Source organism: Callospermophilus lateralis, chromosome 10 (genome assembly GCF_048772815.1).
Source record: "Callospermophilus lateralis isolate mCalLat2 chromosome 10, mCalLat2.hap1, whole genome shotgun sequence".
Taxonomy (NCBI): domain Eukaryota; kingdom Metazoa; phylum Chordata; class Mammalia; order Rodentia; family Sciuridae; genus Callospermophilus; species Callospermophilus lateralis.
Window position 1 is genome coordinate 132,872,205 of NC_135314.1, and position 13,033 is coordinate 132,885,237.

Sequence of the window (13,033 nt, forward strand, 5' to 3'; positions counted from 1 at the left end):
GATTGGGTCCTAGTCAGGAAGTTGCCCTCCCGCTACAGGATGCGGCTCTCCAGGGGCAGGCGCTAAAGGGTCAGAGGTCAACTGAATGGCAGATGCTTTGTCGGAGTTATAGCTCCAGTGCGCCAGACTAGGTGTACCAGGTACAAGTGTGAAGGGTCGTTTCCCCAGGGGTCTCCGGAACTGTGGGAAGGGTACCTGACCTGAATGCGCCGGGCCTGCAATTGCGTGCACCGGAAAAAAGAGGATTGCAGGTAGAGGGGAGTGCAAGTGCCAGGAGCTTTTCTTGAATTCATAAAGTAGTTACTGAAGGGAGATAGGAAGATGGCAGAAGTGGGAGGGCTCTAAGTCACCAGATCCTACAACTTTGGAAGTCATTGGAAGGAGTTTGGTTTTTATAAGATAATCAGGAGTGCACTTGTTTGTGAATTATGTTTATTCATCCATTGCACTTTTGTTGAGTATGTACTATATTTAGATAGTATATTAGGCTCTGGAGATTCAGCAGTGAATAATACTTCTTGTGCTGGTGTAGCTTAAATTCAACTGAGACAGATTATAAACAAAGTATAAAAGTGAATTACATATCAGAGTTCATGAGATGTTTTAGGAGAAAAAGAGGGAAAGTTGGTATTGAGTACTGGGATAAGAGTGGATGGCCATTGCTGATAGGGTGGCCACAAAAAGACCTCCCCAGGAGTTCATATTTGAGCAAAACTTAAAGCCAGAGAGCAAGCAGTGCTGACCATGATCACTGGTCACTTAAGGATTGGAAAACCTTTAGGAGGAACAGTCTAGTGTGTTCTAGCATCATGAAGGTCCATGTGACTGGAGCAGAGTGAGGAAAGGGAGAATAGTAGGAAATGAGGTCTGAGAGGTATGGGAGCTTGGGGCTCCATCCCCTGTAGGCTGTGGAAAAGACTGACTTTTACTTTGTGAGAAAGATTTGAGGATTTGAGCAGAGACATGGTCTCACCTGTGTTTTGAGAGGAACACTGGCTGCTCTGTAGACAGTAGTCTATTAGGGCTAGAGTAGGGAAACCTGTCAAGAGGCTCTTGGGATAATCCAGGAAAGGGATGTTGGTCATTGGGACCATTTGGTAGCACTAGGAGAGATAAAAGGAGCAGTGATCCCAGTGGACATTTGCTGATCAATTAGATGTCAGGGTAGGAGAGAAAGTAAGGGGTTTTGGAGGATGTGAGGTTTTCAGCCTGAGCATTTAGACTTGAAGTTGCCATCAACTAAGATGGAGAAGGTTATGGGAAAACCAGGTTTGGGAACACATGTGTTGAAGGAAGTGCAGCAATGTCCAGAGGTAGGGCTTTTAGAAAATGATTGGATCAGGAGAGCTCTAACCTCATCAGTAGATCCATCCATTTGATGGATTAATAATTTGAATGGACTACTGGGAGGAGGTAGAAATTGTAGGCAGGTAGGGCATGATCAGAGGAAGTAGATCACCAGGGGCATGCTCTTGGAGACTATATCTTATCCTTGGTCCTTCTTCCCTGTCTGCTTTCTGGCTGTCATGAGCTGAGCAGCTTTTCTCCACCATGTCCTTGCCATGATGTTCTGCTTCACTATAGGCTCAAAGCAATGAAACTAGCCAACCCTGGACTGAAACTCCTGGAAATATGAACCAAAATAAATCTTTCCTCCTCTAAGTTGTTCTGGTCAGGTATTTTGGTCACAGCCAGAAAAAACTGACCAAATCAAAATAGAGGGGAAGATAAGATTTACCATTAGATTTTATTTTTTTGTGGTGCTTGGTATCAAACCCAGGGTCTTGGGGCACACTGGACCTGTGCTTAACTACTAAGCTACATTCCCTTCCGACCCTGTTAGTTTTTAAGCAAAGCTAAGGGTTGGGCAGTTTGATAAATAAGCCTGAATCCTGAGGAGAAGTCTGGATTGGAGAAGTCAGTATAGTTTTAATTTTTGTGTTTGAGGTGCTAGAGATTGAGCCCATCATTCTAGGCAAATGTTCTACCAATGAGCTGTACTTCAATTAAAGCGCTCTCTCTCTTTTTTAAATAACAGATTTATTGATATGTAATTTATCATACAATTCAATTAACCTATTTAACATGTACAGTCCGTAGATTTTAGTATAATCAGAGCTGTGCAGACATTACCGCAATCATTTTTAAAAGCATTTTCATCCGTGTGTGTGTGTTTTAAATATTCTTCAATTGGTGTTGGACATAATACCTTTATCTATTTATCTATCTATCTATCTATCTATCTATCTATCTATTTATTTATTTTTATGTGGTGCTGAGCCTCGAACGTGCTGAGTGTTTTACCACTGAGCCACAACCCCAGCCCCTATATATATTTTTTTAGTTATAGGTGGACACAATACCTTTATTTTATTTTTATGTGGGGCTGAGGATCGAAACTAGTGCCTCAAGCATGCTAGGCAAGCACTCTACCACAAAGCCACAACCCTAGCCCCCCCCCCTTTTTTTTTTTAATAGTGCTGGTTGTTGAGCACAAGGTCTTGGACATTCTAGGTAAGCACTCTGCCACTTCACTGCACTTCAGCTCCGTTGCATTTTTTTTTTTTTTAATACTCACTTGACAATTTTGTTGGAAGAACATATTTGCTACCAACATCAAGTACTTATTTGTTCTCATTATAATAAATAATAACAATTGCTACCACTTCTCATTTTGTTCTGCCAGGTATAGATCTAATAGATTTAATTTAATCCTTTAAAACACCTTGGGTGTGTGGTAATTTGTCATCTAAATAGGGCTACTAATGATCTATAAGTACAGTGAATCAAGATCTAACATTTTTTATTCCATAGGCATAATTTCATTAGTATTAATTCTTTTTTAAAAGTAGTTATACATAGTGGAAAAATATGGAATGCTTCATGAATTTGTGTGTCATCCTTGTGCAGGGGCCATGCTAATCTTCTCTGTATCATTGCAATTTTATGCTGCTGAAGTGAGCACCCAGTACCATAGCATTTTTTTGTTTTTTTGGTACGAAGGATTGAACCCAGAGGTGCTTAACCACTGAGCAACATCCCCAGCCCTTTTTATTTTTTATTTCGAAACAGGATCTTGCTAAATTGTTGGTTTTAAACTTGTGGTCCTCCTGCCTCAGCCTCCCAAGCCACTGGGTTTATAGGTGTGCACCATTATGTACCCAGCATTTAAAAATACTGTATTAGAAGGCTGAGCCCTGAGCCCTGAGGCAATTTTAGAGGTTTAGGGAGATGAGTGGGGGACTAGGAGCCAAGTGAAAGTGGCATTTGAAGGAAGAAGGGTGCTATCATGAGGCACAGATTTCTGACAGGGCAAATGAGATGAGCACTGAAAGCTTGTCATTGGATTTAGTAGTGTGGTGATCCAGACAAGTACAGTTCCAATGGCATGGTGGGTATGAAGGTCAGAGCAGACAGGGTTTGTGAGAGAACAGGAGGCAAACAAGTGGAGATGGTGAGTTCAGGCAATCTGTGGAAAAGTCTGATGTGAAGAACATAGAAATGGGGCAGTTGCTGAAGCGGGTGCCACGTCAATTGTTGAGCAGTATCTGAGGAGGGAGAGGAAATGAGACCTGGGGCATGCATTGGTCTTCCCTAGAAGCATAGATTCTTTATCCTGAGAATCAAGAGAGATGGGGAGTCCATTCTATAAACTTAACTTTTGCTGGGACATCAAACTTTGGGCTTCAAGCATGCTCAGCAAGTTCTCTACTACTGAGCTACACTTCTAGCCCATATCGTTTGTTTTATGTTTTTGATAGTGTTGTCATCTTTTTTTTTTTTGGTTGTGAGGATTGAACCCAGAGGCACTTAATTACTGAGCCACATCCCTACCCCTTTTTTACATTTTATTTTGAGACAGGGTTTCATTAAATTGCTTAGGGCCTTGCTAAGTTGCTGAGGCTGGCTTTGAATCCTCCTATCTTAGCCTCCCGAGCTGCTAGGATTACAGGCATGCACTACCACGCCTGGCTTTGATAGTGTATTTTTTTGGAAAAAATATTTTCTGTTAGTTGTCGATGGATCTTTACTTAATTATTTTATTTATGTGTGGTGCTGAGAATTGAACCTAGTGCCTTTCACATCTACCTCTATGCCACAATCCTAGCCCTGATACTCTCTTTTGAAGCACAGAAGTGTTTCATTTGGTAGGGTCCAGTTCTCTCTCTTTCTCTTTTTTTTTAATCTCTTTTTTTTTTTTTTTAACTTTTGTTTATTGTGCTTTTGGTATCACATCTAAGAAGTCACTGCTTATTTTCTTCTAAGATTTTTGTAGTTTGATATCTTACATTAAGGATTTTGATACATTTCAAGTTAATTTTTGTATATAGTGTGACATACAAGTCTAAATTAATTCTTTTGCAGTTATTCCAACACCATTTTTTTAATATTTATTTTTTAATTTTTGGTGGACACAATATCTTTATTTGTTTATGTGGTGCTGAGGATCGAACCCAGTGCCTCACGCATGCTACGCAAGTGCTCTACCACTGAGCCCCAGCCCCAGCCCCAGCCCCTCCAACACCATTTTTGCCGGGGAGTACTGGGCCCAGTGGTACTTTATCATTGAGCTACATACCCAGGCTTTTTTATTTTTTTGACAAAAGGTAAGTTGCTGAGGCTGACCTTGAGTTTGTGATCCTCCTGCCATAGTCAGTTGCTGGGATTACAGGTGTGGGCTCCTTTCCCAGCCCAACACCATTTTTTTTTTTTTTAAATCTATATGTATGTGTGTGTGGTGCTGAGGATTGAACCCAGGACCTTGTGCATATGAGGCAAGCACTCTATTGACTGAGCTACCCAGCCCCCAACACCATTTTGAAATGAGTGTTTTTTCTCTGTAGAATTATTGCAGTATGGTCATCAAAAAGCAATTGCCCAATCAGGTATGGTGGTATATGCCTGTAAAATAGCTAAGGCAGGAGGATCATCAAGTTTAAGGCTAGCCTGGGCAACTTGGTGAGACCCAGTCTCAAAATTAATAAAAATGGCTGGGGATGTGATTCAGTAGTAGAGTGCCCCTGGGTTCAATCCCTTGTACAACATTAAAAAAAAAAAAAAAAAAAAAAAGAATAATAAGAGTAAAGAGAGAAAGGGAAATGGAGCAGAAATCGGCAGTTGGGAAGGTATTATGGGAGTTTGTTGGAAGTTCCCTTCCAAATTCATATTTTCTTGGTGAGGAATGAAGTAGGGCATCAACTGTGAATGAAGATAAGGTACAGATAACAGAGGGTTGAAGAAAGAGCAGTTGGCAGGAGACAGTCATCTAGTTGGAGTGGGAGAATGGATTTGGAGGGGCAAGATTCCAAGCTTGGCTCTTGGAACCCTGTTCAATTGAGCCTCTGTCCATTTGTCCAGCTTCTCCTCCATCCACCCTTGTCTGCTTCTACTTCTGCGTTGCACTGACTGCCTTTCAGGTTTTGGACAACCTCAAGTGCTTTCCACCTTTTACCTCTGCCAGTACCATTCTCCCTTTGCTGGTTAAAGGGTCTGGAAGATACCTAAGTGGGGAAGATAGGCCAGGGATTGGGATGGGCCAGAGAGGCTGAGAGGAGGGAAAGGAGTGGAGAAACAACTCCAAATGTTATTGACACATTTCTTCATGAAGTCCCTGTGTCACCAAACTTACGTTCTAGTTAGGAAATGGATGTCTAATAGAGAAAAATGAAGCAGGAAAGATGGCCATGCAATGAGTGGCCAAGGAAGGCCTTACTGAGAGGTGAGGTATGAGGAAAGACATAAATGTCAAGATAAGCCATGTATTTTTACTGAGGAAGAGAGGCCTGGGTTGGGGGAGCAGTGGGGCATAGAGCCTGTGATAGGATCCTGCTTAACATGTCAAGGTGGCTGGAGCAGAGTACAGTAATGGAGAGAAGGAAAAAGGTAAGGGCTGAGAGACTTGTTAGCTGCTTCCAGGCTTGGGGTTCATGCTAGGTAAACTGGGAGCTGAAAGATACGATCTCTCTCACATGTTAACAGACCTCTGGGCTGCTGTATGGAGAATGTCTGTGGAAGGCAGGAGAGGAAGCTGAGATTGCACAGGAGGAGGCTGTAGCTATCATCTCTCCCAGGGATGGGTGACTCTCTTGGTGTCCACGAGTGGGCAGAGGAAAGGAGATTGAGCAGATTGGAGGAAGCCAAGAGGGCAGTGATTTCAGGAAGAGAGGGTATCAAAAGTTGCAGAGAGGCTGGAGAAGAAATTTGAGAAGCAGAAATAGGAACCTAAAAAATTGGAAGTTTTGAGGGGTCTGTAGGGAACAACCTTGATCATGGAGTAGGATCAAGAGAGGGAAAGAGGAGGGAGTGATGATAGCCAAGGTGATGAACCCTTTTTGCCAAGTGTTGCTGGGAAAGAGAGTGGGTGCTCTGTTTGGTGGGGTGCAGTGCCATGTGCTTTGCTTTGGTGAAGGGTACACTGGCAGGGCTGTTGTGGGGCCATGGTCTGTGTGCTGAGGGCACTAGTATTGAGGCTTGTGAGGCTCACCCATTCACTGGGGCATGGAAAGTGTGATTTTCCATGGTTCCCAGCCTTATGAATGAGGCTGGGGGTTCCTGTACAGCACACCTTGGAACCTCTGTTACTGGGATGTCCCCTTTAATGGCTCTTAGCTTGGGTGCACTCTGACCAGAAGGCATGTCCCTGCCCATGAGGCTTATTTTCATGAGGGCCTGAGCTTCTTCATAGGTGATGAGGTTGAGGCTGGGATGCTGTGGGCAGATCTCTGTTTCACATCATCCTACCCCAGGAAGCCTTTTTCTGTTTGGCATCTGATGTACCTCCCTCAATCTTTCTGTGCCTAGCTCCTTTTGCTTTTTTCCTGACTGACTTGGTTATTTGGCCACCAGATGTCACTCTGACAGCTAGGATCAGTGTTTAGGGGCTTTGAAATGTGCTTTGGCCAGAAGGTGGTGCCAAGTTTTCCTGAGAATATGGGTAACTGACCTCCTTTTTAGTGCTGTTCTTGGGCTGGGCAAGGCCTGACTCCGGGATACTGGGAGATTCACTATGTTGTTCATATTAGGGAAAGTAGGCATTGTTAAGGTCCAAACATCAAAACAAGGCTAAAAGGGAAACTAGAGAAACCTAACCTGTTGAGCAGTGCCTGAAGTTGGAGAGGAAGGAAAAAGCTCTCAAGAAATGTGAGACTGGGACTTGGTAGTCTGGAAAGTTGAGTTAGATGGCAGGAGAAGGCTTGTGAACCTAAGAAAAGCTGTTCTCTTTGGAGAAAGCAGATTTTTTTTTTTTTCTTCCTCTGTAATTATCTTCTCAAAGAGTGATGAGAGTTTTCTTTGTTGGGATATGAATGACCTGTGTCTTTATGTCCTTGCACATAATTGAAACTTTGCTTACCCAATGGGAGGATGGCTTCAGAAGTCTGGGAAGTTGAATGTGAGGGTTATTTCCAGAAATGACCCTGGATCTTAATCTTCCCTGAATTGCCCTCAGTTCCATCACTTTCTAGGAAGTCTTCATGAATCTTTGTGAGGCTTTGTCAGCATGGACGTAACTCAGGTTTGGTATCTTTCTTTGACATTATCAGAAAACTGGGTTGTAGAATTATCATCCAGGTCACATCAGAGGGATGCAAGGAGGTGGGAAGGTCTGTTTTGGGTGGTGTCATGGAGGAACATGGAAGACATGGTGTTCTACATAAGCTTTTCTCCGAATGTGTTCCATTGTTCAGGAGACCTGGGGGAAACTCTTACCACAGGGCTGCAGTCTCTGGGCTGAACAGAGTGGTGCTTGGTTTAGATAATTTTAGTGTGAATCTGTTCAGAACTATCCCTAGGCCTTGAGACTTAGCTTCTGTCCAGCCTTTCTTAGCTGTGAGCTCATCTCTCTAATGTCCTCCTCATAGATCTCCTGCTGATGGGGTGTAGTCCTGTGTTTGCCATGCAGCACATCATGGATCTATCCCATGTACTGATGCGAAGGGGTCTCCTTGGAAGGGACCTCTTTGTGGCCAGGACTCTCTGCAGCCCAGGCCCCACTCAGCCTGGGGATAAGCGACCAGAGGAAGCAGCCCTTGGGCTATATCACCGCCTCCCAGCACTAGGAAGATCCCTGGGGCACAACATTCAACAAAGGGCGACCTCTACAGCCAAGACTTGGTGGGACAGATATGAAGAGTTTGTTGGACTTAATGAGGTTCAAGAGGCCCAGGGAAATGTGACTGAGGTGAGCAGGGGACTTGGGGTGGTTGGCCCTGCCCTCAGACTTGGGAAATGTGCTATGTTGGCTACTACCAGGTAAGTTATCAGCCATATGCTGGTGCTGGGAAACCACTCCAAATTTGCCTTTCTTTCTTTTTTTGGTGCTGTGGATTGAACCCAGGGCTGCTTTACCACTGAGCTATATCCCCAGTACTTTTTGTTTTTTTTCCTTCCTTCCTTCCTTCCTTCCTTCCTTCCTTCCTTCCTTCCAACCCAGGGGTTCTGTACCAGTGAGCTACACCACTAGCCCTTTCTTATTTTTATTTTGAGACAAGAGTCTTGCTAAGTTGCCTAGGCTGGCCTTAAACTTGCGTTCCTCTTGCAAGTTGCTGGGGTTATAGGTGTGTGCCATTGCGCCTGGCCAGACCTTCCTTTTCTTAAACATCTCTGGAGGAGGGATTTGACTTATTCTTGCATGGAAACCTGGGTCTGACACTTCTGGGATGAAGGTCTCTATGTAACTATGCCCCCTAATCTCTGTGAAAATAGTTGCTATGTGCCAGTAAGTCCTTGGCCATTAATATACATTCAATTAAGCCAATGAACATCCTTCACAGACTGTTAGGGAGGGTTGGTGGTGGGACTTCCAGGCAAGGGGGGTGTGATTCTGCCTTATTATGTGAAGGTAGAGGGCCTGAGGCAGTTGTCAAGTCCTTTGTGGCAGCAGAAATTCATCTAGTCCCACTCCTGCTTAGGCACAAAACATTGTAGCAAGGCAGGAAGAATCTGAGGATTGTGAGCTTGGCCAAACTGGACTTTCCTGGTGTATAAACTGGAGAGTTGTAGCAATGCCTTTGATGGCCTTGTCCTGAGGCATAAGTAAGGTAATACATGGGAAACAATGTAAGAAGGTGGGTTCTACTGTGCTTTGTATCTGAGTTGGCTGGATTTAGTGAACACCGATTATATGCATTGTTAGCTGTTTTCAACTTTCTCAGGGGCACATTATTTCTGTTTGAATGGATAAATCTGGTGATTTGGAGGGGTGTGGCCCAGGGCTATACCACTGGGTGAGCCAGGAAAAGCATCAAAAGAACCGTTTCTACCCTTTGCAGTTGACACCCCAGTGACCTCTTAACCACTGCCTTTTTGGCCAAGGAGCTGAGCTTGTGTGGGTGTTGAGGGAGGGGACTGATGACCTCTGCTGTTCTTTCTGCAGGCAGAGAAAGTGTTCATGGTGGCTCGTGGGCTTGTCCGAGAGGCTCGGGAGGACTTGGAAGTTCAGCAAGCAAAGCTGAAGGAGGTGAGGGATCGCTTGGACCGTGTTTCCAGGGAAGATAACCAGTACCTGGAACTGGCTACTCTGGAGCACAGGATGCTGCAGGTAAGCCTCTTATGAGGTAGCCTTTCTCACCTGCACAGGGCCCCTTGCCTGGTAAATTGTAGAGAGACTAACAGGTGAACCAGAAGCTCTTGTGGAGGGGTAGGGCCCCATGCTTCCAGAGCCTGTTCATGTTCTTCCTATTGAGTAGTGGGGTTGACATTCTAGGACCCAGATTACTAAGAAGGGCAGATTATTGGAGGGACCAGCCCAGGCAGCTCCAGATACATCATTTCCTATGTACACCTTTGGGAAACATAAGTGCACTTCTGGCCAGACCCAAGACTGCCCAGATGGAATATCATGCCACTACTTCTACACTCCCTGTTTCTCTGCCCCTACACCTAGCCAGGTTTATGTGGCCTTTATCATTCAGCAGGTGTGGTGGAACCAGGGGCAGGGAAGTGACCCAGGTGCCACTGGCTGTAGCCACAGGGTCTCTTGCTGCTATGTGACATGTTTTGTTTCCACAGGAGGAGAAGAGGCTCCGCATTGCCTATATGCGTGCAGAAGACTCTGAGCGTGAGAAGTTCTCCCTTTTTTCTGCAGCTGTGCGTGAGAGTCATGAGAAGGAGCGGGCAAGGGCCGAGAGGACCAAGAACTGGTCCCTCATTGGGTCAGTCCTAGGAGCCCTGATTGGTGTGGCTGGCTCCACCTATGTAAACCGTGTTCGGCTACAGGAACTGAAGGCTTTACTTCTGGAGGCACAGAAAGGGCCTGTGAGTCTCCAAGAGGCCATCCGTGAACAGGCGTCTAGCTACTCCCTCCAACAGAGGGACCTCCACGACCTCATGGTAGACCTGAGGAGCCTGGTGTATGCTGGGCAGGGCCAGGGATCTGGGTCACTGGCAGGTACTTCCCCGCATCGAAACAGAGACACAGATGTCCTTTCAGCTGCTTTGAAAGAGCAGCTCAGTCATTCTCGGCAGGTCCATTCCTGTCTAGAGGGTTTACGAGAGCAGCTTGATGGCCTGGAAAAGACTTGCAGCCAAATGGCTGGGGTGGTTCAGCTTGCAAAGGCTGCAGCACACCCAAGCTTGGTGGAGCCAGCAGATGGGGCTCTGCTTGGCTCCTTGCTGGAACAGCAGAGTGTGATGTTGGCTCTGTCTGACATGGAGCAGAGGGTAAAAGTTCAAGGCAACAGGAACACCATCTACAGCACACTGGTCACTTGTGTGACGTTTATGGCGACACTGCCTGTGCTCTACATGCTGTTCAAGGCCAGCTAGCCCCTGGATCTGCCTATTGAAGGTCTAAGGGGGTAGAATGTGGCTTTCATTAGTGAATTTCAGTGATGAAGTGAGTCTTGGGACATATACAGCCTCAGCCTGAGTCTGAACACCATCTGCATGGCTTACCATCTGCATGTACTTTGCTTTGCAGGCAATGCTTATTTACATTAATTATCACAACTTTGAATGTGCAATTAAAATGTCTTAGAATGTAAGATGGTGCTCTGTACTTGTGTTGGAGTACTGGAGATCTGGCATATAATAGAAAGCCTACCTACCCTTTCAGAGTACACTGAAGTTGTACCTTAGATCTGTGGATGGGAGCTCATTCGTCTGTGCCTGTGTAAAAGTGTTCTGCAGAAGTCAGTAAAGCGGAAATGTTTTGTATTAGGTACCCTCCTCTTGGAGCCTGTGCTCAGCCCAGATGACCCCACTAGTCCTCTGAACCTTTGAGTACCTGGTCCCTCAATCATTTGGTCAATCCATCTTCAGTGTGTGGTGTGTGTCCCCAGAATGGCATGGGATGGAATGACCTCTGTACTGAGTGTTCATAATTCTAATGGCACAGGAGGTACCCTATCTGTATACAGATCAGGAGGTCTGTGGGGTGAGTCCAGGTTTACCTATGGGGTAAGGTAGGTCTTGATGTGTGTGCACTCGAGAGAATGGATTTGGGGAGGAGAGGATTCTAGGCATGCAAAAGGTGATACAAATGGCTGGGGTTGTGGCTCAGTGGTAGAGTGCCTAGCATGTGTGAAGCACTGCATATAAATAAAGGCCCATCAACAACTAAAAAAAAAAAGGGCGGAGGAACAGCTTGGATCTTACAAGCTGTAGAGACAGGAAAGCCAAAGTGGGTGAGGGAGTTGGGGCAAACTCTCCTGGCTGAGGTAAGGATGGTTGTAGGGGAGTTGGAGATTGTATTTAGAGAATGGGGAAGAGAGTTGTCAGTCTCTGAGGCTGGAGCCTAGGGGTGAGGGAACTGGAGAGGGTTGCCTTGCTAGTGCCTGTAAGGTGCTGGAAGCTTGGGTTTAGGGACTGGAAATGGGGATGAAGGAGAGGGGTGACTTGAGAGGTAATGGGAGGGTGAATCTGGAAGGCAGATGAATGAGAATGGAGACCCTGAGGGGCTAGGAAGTTTGAAGAGTAGCCAGTGTGGAAGACCTGAGCCCCCTGGTTGAGGTTTCCTCTAGTTTATGAAGGCCCTGGAAGGTTTTGTGACAAATTTTGTCTCTTTGGAAGCCGTGGTAATGGCTGGGCCTGGTCTTGCTTAAGACACAAATAGGCCTCAGGAGAAAACCCTTCGCCCAGCGTTTCCTCCTCAGGAAGGCCCAGTTGTTTGATAGTGAGGGAGCCCAGACTTGCCCAAGGTTTCTCAGCTTGGGGGGAGTCAAAGTACAGTCCTGAGAGGAAAGGAAGTGAGACCTTGCTTGTGCACCTCCGCAGCCTGTGTACCCTGCTTCACAGACCGGCTAGGGGTGCTGTCACCCCCACTTGTAGATTAGCAAATAGGTGGTGGTGGTGGGTGTCAGGTTACATGGTTTAGTGATGGCGCAAACTCAGGTCCAAAGCCCGAGCTCTTCTCAAACAGCCAGGGGTGGGGGCCGGAAGGAGAGCTTGGTTGTTGGGGAGATCTGGAAGAAGGAGCGGTGGGCAGAGCCAGGTGTGAAGAGGAGAAACAAGGAGCCTAGGAGTTCAGACAAAGGAAATTGGGGAGGATCGACTGACTGCACGATCCCGGTACCAGAAGGAAAAAAGAGCTCCTGGCACTGGGCGAGGCGGGGTGGTGGTGGTGTTCACGGGCCAACAGGCCAGGCAGGTGAGAGGCGCGGGTCCCACCCGGTTCTGGTGAGGCAAAGAGGCTGGGGCGCTTTACCAAAAGCACATGGGGTGCAAACCGCAGCGACCATCCGGGCCTCTTTGGGTGGAGGTGGGGCCGCGAATTTCGGTGCCAACCCTGAGCGCAGGTGAGGCCCGGAGGGGGCGGGGCGGGATCGCCCTTGCTCCAGGTTTCACTCCTTAACACCCCCATCCCCCGCGGTCCGCGTTGCCATGGCTACCTCTAGGGTGAAGCGTTACCCCGGTGCTGGAAACCGTCCCCCCATTCCACATCCGTGGGCAAACACTAAGCCCGGGGGAGTAGAATGCGGGGTCCCGGGCGGTTCAGGGCTGCGCGTCCCGCTTTCCCCGCTGCTTCCGGCCAGGCCCTGGCGGCGGGAGGGGGAAGGGCGGCCCGGCGGGCAAGGGGGGGAAGGAGCGGAGCCCG

At 46.7% G+C, this 13,033-nt stretch overlaps 1 protein-coding gene and 1 pseudogene across 4 annotated transcripts; one reads left to right on the forward strand and one right to left on the reverse strand.

The window, feature by feature from the left end:
- The first annotated feature begins 57 nt into the window (after positions 1 to 57).
- Positions 58 to 11,011, forward strand: Ccdc51 (coiled-coil domain containing 51). 4 transcript variants are annotated; one of them, XM_076868020.2, is made up of 4 exons: positions 58 to 140; positions 7,860 to 8,179; positions 9,374 to 9,538; positions 10,009 to 11,011. In XM_076868020.2, the coding sequence occupies exons 2-4, from the start codon at positions 7,871 to 7,873 to the stop codon at positions 10,762 to 10,764; spliced, it is 1,230 nt and encodes a 409-aa protein (XP_076724135.2). In that variant the 5' UTR covers positions 58 to 140; positions 7,860 to 7,870; the 3' UTR covers positions 10,765 to 11,011. The 4 variants fall into 4 exon arrangements, with proteins under 4 accessions (XP_076724135.2, XP_076724138.2, XP_076724137.2 ...); XM_076868022.2 differs by lacking the exon at positions 58 to 140 and adding an exon at positions 153 to 251; XM_076868021.2 differs by lacking the exon at positions 58 to 140 and adding an exon at positions 7,418 to 7,513.
- LOC143409091 (U6 spliceosomal RNA) lies at positions 2,866 to 2,963 on the reverse strand (annotated as a pseudogene).
- Positions 11,012 to 13,033: the final 2,022 nt, after the last annotated feature.

Excerpts from the sequence above, each read along its gene's own strand:
- Ccdc51 (XM_076868020.2), top strand. The coding sequence starts at position 7,871 with ATGGGGTGTAGTCCTGTGTTTGCCATGCAGCACATCATGGATCTATCC. Across the intron at positions 8,180-9,373 it reads CCCAGGGAAATGTGACTGAG|GCAGAGAAAGTGTTCATGGT; the intron begins GTGAGCAGGGGA and ends TTCTTTCTGCAG. Across the intron at positions 9,539-10,008 it reads TGGAGCACAGGATGCTGCAG|GAGGAGAAGAGGCTCCGCAT; the intron begins GTAAGCCTCTTA and ends TTGTTTCCACAG.